The sequence below is a fragment of the Aedes aegypti genome, chromosome 3 (assembly GCF_002204515.2).
Source record: "Aedes aegypti strain LVP_AGWG chromosome 3, AaegL5.0 Primary Assembly, whole genome shotgun sequence".
NCBI classification, from domain to species: domain Eukaryota; kingdom Metazoa; phylum Arthropoda; class Insecta; order Diptera; family Culicidae; genus Aedes; species Aedes aegypti.
Genome location: NC_035109.1, coordinates 394,995,151 through 395,002,368, shown reverse-complemented (window position 1 = coordinate 395,002,368; position 7,218 = coordinate 394,995,151). Strand labels below are relative to the sequence as shown.

Sequence of the window (7,218 nt, the reverse complement as noted above, 5' to 3'; positions counted from 1 at the left end):
CAGGATTCAAATGAAATCCTGTTCAGAATTTAAACGAAATCCTGTTCTGGATTCAAACGGAATTTGGTTTAGGATTCAAAAGGAATCCTGTTCAGAATTCGAACAGAAAACTCTATTCATTATTTGAAAGCAATCTTGTTCAGGATTTTAACAGGTTTTGTAAGAATCCGAATCAATCGAAAGAGTACTACGATAAAGAGAACTTGTAAACTGCAATCTTGCCCTTGGTAGTGAACCGTGAGATAGACAAATAAAAATAACAGATTGAACAGTTGATTTTAGAAAGTTGTTTCATTTTATTTCTGAAAGAAAATACGCCAACAAGTAGAATAATAAATTGTCCAAAGCAATAATAAAGTTGAACTTTTGTAAGTCATATTTTTGTTCCTAGCTACGTTTGAGTTTTTGGAAAAACCTCATTCATTGGAAAACTCATATTGCTTCTATTCTAGTGGGTACATCTATTGGGCATCGATCGACGTGGAAGCAGAAGAAGGTGAGGTCGGCATGACGGCACTGGCTGAGCTGGCACTGGTCGGGGTGGTCATCTTTTGCCGTTTGACCCAGCACAGGATGTTAACCCAGGCAAAGGCACACGATCCAACGTACACGACGCGGAATTTCGGAGGCACCAGGAGGAAGTTGAGCGTTTGGGCTGGCATCCAGAAGAGACAGGACCGGGCGAAGGTTGGCAAAAACTTTTGCTTGCATTCTTCCAGGATGTTGGATTGGCGCTCCATGAGGGACATTCCTAAGGGATGGGAACGGTTGATCGGTGAATAAAATTAAGAAAAATGTTTATGGAGCGTTGAATGACATTTGCCAGAAACAGTTCTTCAGAAAGATTTTTGCCAGTAAATCATTCCCCAGGAAGCCGTTTTTGTAATATTTTTTACCCTTAAAAAATTAACAATCAACAATTGTATGAAAAACAAGACTATAGAATTTTTCAAACGTATCGGATCAAGGAGGCATAACTAAAATTTAACATTATTATATCAAATTATGCTATAGGAACGTGTTCTGCTATCAGTTTATCATAACATAATTATAACAAAACGTTCTGTTCATTACATTTAACAGTGAGGCTCCTGTGATTTATAGCTTCAATCGACATAGGATGGATTTAATCCGATATTGGCTCGACATCGACCCAACTACATTTTTATGATCCAACTCTTACCCGATGTCAACTTGACATTGACCCAACATCTAGTGCAATTTTAAATGACTAGGGCCCGACATCTGGTAAGCATATCAGGTGGGAATGAATGTTCACTGAGGAGTGAAGGTAAAGATGTCTGAATCGGAAATAGTTGTAGAATGTAGAACTGTTTCATATCAGTACCTCACTCATGTGTGTTGATGGTAGAGGTAGTTTCGGACATGTCACAAACCCGTCTTGGTCAGGTTTTATAAAAGCCGTTTTATTTTTTAATATTGAGATATTTTAAAATTAACACACTATTAAAATAACACACTACTGTCACCAAAAAAAAACATTCAAAATAAATAAAATAAATTTTGTTTTATTCTACTGATCGGGTAGAATTGTGTGCAAAGCATAGTAATGAAGTTATATAGGGTAATTTACGGCTTGTTAGCTTTGTTAGCTTCACCTGGATACAGTTTTCAAGACTGGAAAAACAATTTCATCAGTTTTAATTAATTGAAATACAGCGGGATTCCGTTTTTGGCACTTCCCAGTTTTGGCAACATTTTTGGATATCATTGAATCATTGATAATCATCACGGGAAGAAATCTGAATCCAAAATCATGATTATGCAACCGGATATCATGATTCCAGTGTGTTTTCATCTTATGAAAATACTCCATGATTTGGATTTACGATATAATGAGTCAGATTGTCGTAACGCGACACAAGCTGCAGCTGAGTGCTCGAAATCATGCATCGAATGCTCGAAAATCATGATTCGCGCATCCATTTCGGATTTATTTATATTTCTGTCAGTCAACCCGATAAAATGAAAACAAAAAAAAAACAAAATTGGTAAAGCAAGATTCGAATCAAGAACCTTCTGATTAAGAGCCACGTACTTTACCACGGTACCAATCTATTGTGATGAATGAAGGGTGATCGATGCGAATGAGTTGAAGCAAGTGTTGTCGTTACGTTTATAAAGAATCATGATTATGACTCCAGGAACCATGATTTGTCGTCCTGATATCACGGCCTAACCAATTTATGAATTTCATGACTTGTAAATCATGGTGTGGGAATCATATTTTTATCCGTGTATTCTACAGCCTTATCTTCGGCTATATTCTCTCAAATCCCACCAACTACTAGGGTTCCCGTACACGTCTATATACTACGGGATGGTCATGTGAAACATTCAAAGGAAGATACGAGGGGAGCGTTTTTAAATAAAACTTTCATTTGATGCTTTTATTGTTCTTACTATTTGGTGTTTATGCAAAAATAAAAGTCAATTTCATAGGACATATCTAAAAATTTGCTGGATATCTTGATGAAGTAAACACAAAATGAGTACCAATGTGGAGGCAATATACGCACATCGCGCATCTGGCTGCTTGCGAAATGTATGTATATCACTTTCATCTTAGCACGCTTTTACCCTATACTATACAATCATATTTCAGGTACGTATATCTGTTTCCGAAAAGCAAAGCAATAAATCAATTCAATTATTGTGATTCAACAAAAAAAAATGAGTGAATTGTTAAAGAATAAAAAAAATAACTTCTTGTCAAAAATCTTTGTAAATTTTATGAATATGATGTCACTAGTCTTTTGAAGGAATGAATGAATTTACAAATATTACTCTATTCATTATTTATTATTATTAAATTTATTATTTACAAATAATATCACCAGATAGCCAGTAGCAGTAGAAAATCAAATTCACCTTCAAGAAATTGCTTCTTCTTGATGAGATATTTGACTGTAAAATATCCACGAATTAAATGAAAGACATGGCTCATTGAGGTAAATAAATCTTTTTCAAAAAAAACTCCCAAAAATGATAGTTTATCACGAAATGCTTAGACTGAAATTACCCAAAATTGTTGGTTCACAGTCTGATGCATATTACTTTGGTGAAAAAAAGTTTACCAACGAAAAATTGTGCGGCGTAATAAAGCTAGTCTTTTTATTTTTTTATCAGTCTTATGCTTTGAAAGGCTTGGTTGATTTTTTTTTGTAATTTTCTTCCCATCACTTCTGCAGTCATATGAAAGTTACCTTACTACTTTGAATTTATCTATTATCACATTCATCACTGTGGTGAACAGAGTCTGTGTTATAAAAAAATAAATAAAACAAATCTTCTCGTGCACCTCTGAATTGGGGAATAAGATAGTCTTGTTTGTTTCAGTGTATATGGAAGACCGCGATAAGCTTTTCGTCTGACGAAGGCTCATGATCGGTTTCCCTTCCAATCGGTCCGAAGCACAGCCTTTGTTTGTATTGGTCCAATCGAGAATAAGATGCGCGTTCAATAAAACGCACGCACACGTACCAGCATGCATCGCCGTGAATGGTGAACATGAAGGAGAGATGAAAGAAGATGCTTTAGCAGATGGATGAAATGAATGAACATGATTGAAATCAATAAGCCCTGTGAGACCCGATCATTATGTTGCCATGGGGCTTTCACTGATATAATAAGACATCAAAGTATACTCAATATGACTGCCGAAAAGTGCCGATTCAGAAGAAACTTGCTTAGAAAACTGGTCGAAAAATAAATAAGTTTTAACATAATTTCATTACATCTTTGGATGTGATGATTTCACAGCTTCGGTATATTCGGCAAATTTGTGTATTTTTGTAATATATAAAATGTTGTAGAACATGTCATGTTCATATATTACACATTGAGCATAGAAATGGTCAAAGAACTGTTATTTATGGTAAAATAGGTTAAATTTAAAAATTTAACCATGAAAACGAAGTCAAAAATATCAAGTATTATTATGAAAATTTATTGGCTTTTTTCGGTGAATACAATACCTATCTCAGAGTGAAAGGGAGTAACGAAAGCAATGAAATGACAAGATGGATAGAATCGCAAGCGAGCGACGAGAGAAATGAATAGAAGTTGAAAATTTGTTTTAACAGAGCCATATGTGTGAACAACACAATCGAAACGACAAATCGTTGCCTAACGTCCTGGTCTTGAACGGCTAGATGTTGTAGTGTTGGTCACACTACTAACACTAGACAGGCAAAAATTTGTCGCCTCGACCTGTTAACTATATTGTTCGGCGTATGTAACAGTTCTATCGGTCGTTGGCATATTTTCGGAGATTGATACGAAATTGACGTTACCTATTGGATTTTTTCGCGTCTAATATCGCATACCCCTAATTTGAACAATATGGTTAACAGATCGAGGCGACAATATTTTGCCTGCCTAGTGTTAGTAGTGACCACTATTGCTATAGATTTTTCAGGATTGATTATCATGTCAGTAAAATAAAACACCTACCCTCCATGGTAGGTGAGGTGAGCGAGAGAAACGGGTTTTACCACCGCTCTCTCTTTGGGGCTCTCATTCGCTGCTGTTATTTATCTAGATTGTTACATTGCGATACATTGTTGATCATGGACCGATACAGATGCGAGGTTTTTCTTCGATTGCTTTGAAATCAATTGAGAACAAATTATGCAATACCTGCTAAACAACCAGTTTGCATTTGGTCAATGATATGCAGTGTGAGTTCATTTATTTTTCTTCAAAATCTAACAATATGTTTAAAAAATGATTTAGGGACTCAACAAAAAAAACTCAATTACTTGAGAAGCGTCGCATTGGCTTGCAAGGCCGAAAACACTCATAATTTTTTGGGAAATTCTAGCAAATGGTTTCCTGGCAAATGTTCCATTCTGGTAAACGAATTTCTGGGAAATGGCTTTCCAGCAAATATTATACAATACTTTTGGAGCATTATACTTACCCGTGAAGAATATCACCAATAGTGGAGGCGTCAGAATAAATTGGTCCAGCAGTAGCTTCCTAACGATGATCCGTTTGGCTGTGCCTGGAAACGTCTTGTCCAACCATTTGTACCTATCAGTCGTGAGAATATGGAAGCAAGTTAGCACATTTACTAATTTCAATGCTCTCTAGTTCATCATTAAACAAGGACCAAGTGTAGTATAGTCAAGTGCCATTTACCTCCTCTGCAAAAAGCTTTCCTGAGCATTATTTTTTGTGAGTGAAAAATGAATTCATTTTACCACAATTCATGATTTGGTGAAAGTGAATGCTAATGATCGGTTCTGGCGTATCTGATGAGTGAGTTGATAAGTTTTGAGAAATGGATAAAATTACGCATGCAAAAAAGACAAACAAATTGAGAACAGATTAATATCGGTGCGACAACTGCTCGAGATTGTGAATCGCGATAACGTGAATAAGAATGTAACACCAACCAGTTGTAGAGAATCGGCGAGTAGACGAATGTCCCCATGATGGCGTATCGCCCCAGTGTTGGCTTATCGATATCCTGTGGGGGTTCCATCTGGAATGATATGGAGCGGAAATAAATATGGTTTCATCTAATAGCTGCTAAGACCGACATTACCAAGAATTTTCTCGTGATTGTTTGCTGGGAAAATTCTGCCCCCACGTACAAGCTTCCGTACACTAGCCCATTACCTGCGAGCGGATGTTTGTTGAAGAATTTGGAAAACGCTCGCAATAGCTGTGCCATCGTGACTTTCTGTATGGGATAGAATCGATTGTGAATTGTCGAAGCGCAATTCTTAAAATAAAAACTTACCTTCTTTAAATGTTAACTTAGGCTCAAGAGAAAAGAAGTACGACGGATGGCCTGACAATTTTTTTTACGATTAGTGCTCTCGAAGGCTTGTAAAAACTATCGAAAGAATCGTCTTAATAACAATTAGCTGTTCTATGGCTGAGCTGAAAATATTCCCTGAGCTCAGTTTCAAGTACGGAAGCTTGATTGTATCGATGAGCACATTGCCACTGGATCACGATTCCCACCTGTATGTAAACGACAGCCAATTAGTACCAGAATTATGAAATTACAGCAACATTTTAAAACTTTTGACAATACTTACGCTGCAGTGACCCGTCACACCGAACCGTGCCGAAGAAATCAATTTTTGCGCTGTCTGTCTCTTTTGATAGGCCCAGTGGTTCTTCTTTAGAACATAGAAACTATGCTACATGTGCGAGGAAAATCTGAACATGCGCACTGGCTCAATCGATGGAAATATCACACAACGTTTTCCCGCCGTTTTTCCTCCCGAGTGGGAGTTTTACACCCGTTTTGTTTTGATCCCGTTGTTCGTACCTTTCGCTGTTTGTCGAGCTCCTCCGCTTGTTGAATCGCGCGTGAAGGGGAAAATATTTCGGCGACGACGACACTTGAGAAACGCGGAAAATTTATGATCGTCTTTTTGTTTTCGGAAACTGCTCGACCTTGGTATTGGATGATCCGACCGTGAGCAAGGCGAGACTCTAACAGGTTGCCTCTGAGGGGGTGTCGTGGGATCTGAGCATTTTTGCTTCACAGCCGTTTGACGTCCATTGTAGAGGCTCAATTAGGAATACAGCGACGGTAGAAATTGTTCGTCCAGCTATGACTGTTTCGATATACTGTCGGAATCTATCATATGACACTGTACATACGTTTGATTTATTCCATATGCACAGCTATAGCATAGAAGTAAACATATCACTGCCGATGTCTGGGCTATGCTTTGGCTCAGCAGCCGTCGGTATCAATTGATTTTAATCAAATGGGTCGTTTTTATTATGAGGAAGATTGTTGTAAATTGTTTTCACTTCGGGCGTCAGCGGCCCGCGGAACATGCAGTCTGCGAATTTACGGTATGCGTTTGAAGCTATTTATATGTATGTAAATACAATCCAACTAACTCGTAAAAATCTACAGTGGAAACTTAAGTATGTAGTACACAAATATTTGATTGAGATCTCGCAGCATTCCAAATATTTGTTTGAAACTAAATAAATTACGATGGAGTCAAATAATGTTTGGACCACTGTAAGATTCCAGTCAAATATTTGATTCCGTATACCGATTGCATTAGATTAGTTACACGAGAAAAACGGAAATATGTTTGTTCAGTTAGTAGAAAATATATTGCAGGTATATATGGTCGGGGTTCTGCTAAAGCGCTCCAAGTGCCTCCCAAATTGAGTTTTTTTTTTACACAAGAGGACTCCCGCTTCAGT

The 7,218-nt window shown here is 37.3% G+C and overlaps 1 protein-coding gene across 1 annotated transcript; it reads right to left on the bottom strand.

Moving 5' to 3' along the window:
• Positions 1–272: 272 nt before the first annotated feature.
• LOC5565426 (mpv17-like protein) lies at positions 273–6,959 on the bottom strand. The gene is made up of 6 exons (XM_001649754.2): positions 6,078–6,959; positions 5,774–6,000; positions 5,576–5,713; positions 5,424–5,512; positions 4,946–5,058; positions 273–751 (listed from the first exon to the last, which is right to left on the bottom strand). The coding sequence occupies exons 3-6, from the start codon at positions 5,702–5,704 to the stop codon at positions 462–464; spliced, it is 621 nt and encodes a 206-aa protein (XP_001649804.1). The 5' UTR covers positions 5,705–5,713; positions 5,774–6,000; positions 6,078–6,959; the 3' UTR covers positions 273–461.
• Between the last annotated feature and the right edge of the window lie 259 nt (positions 6,960–7,218).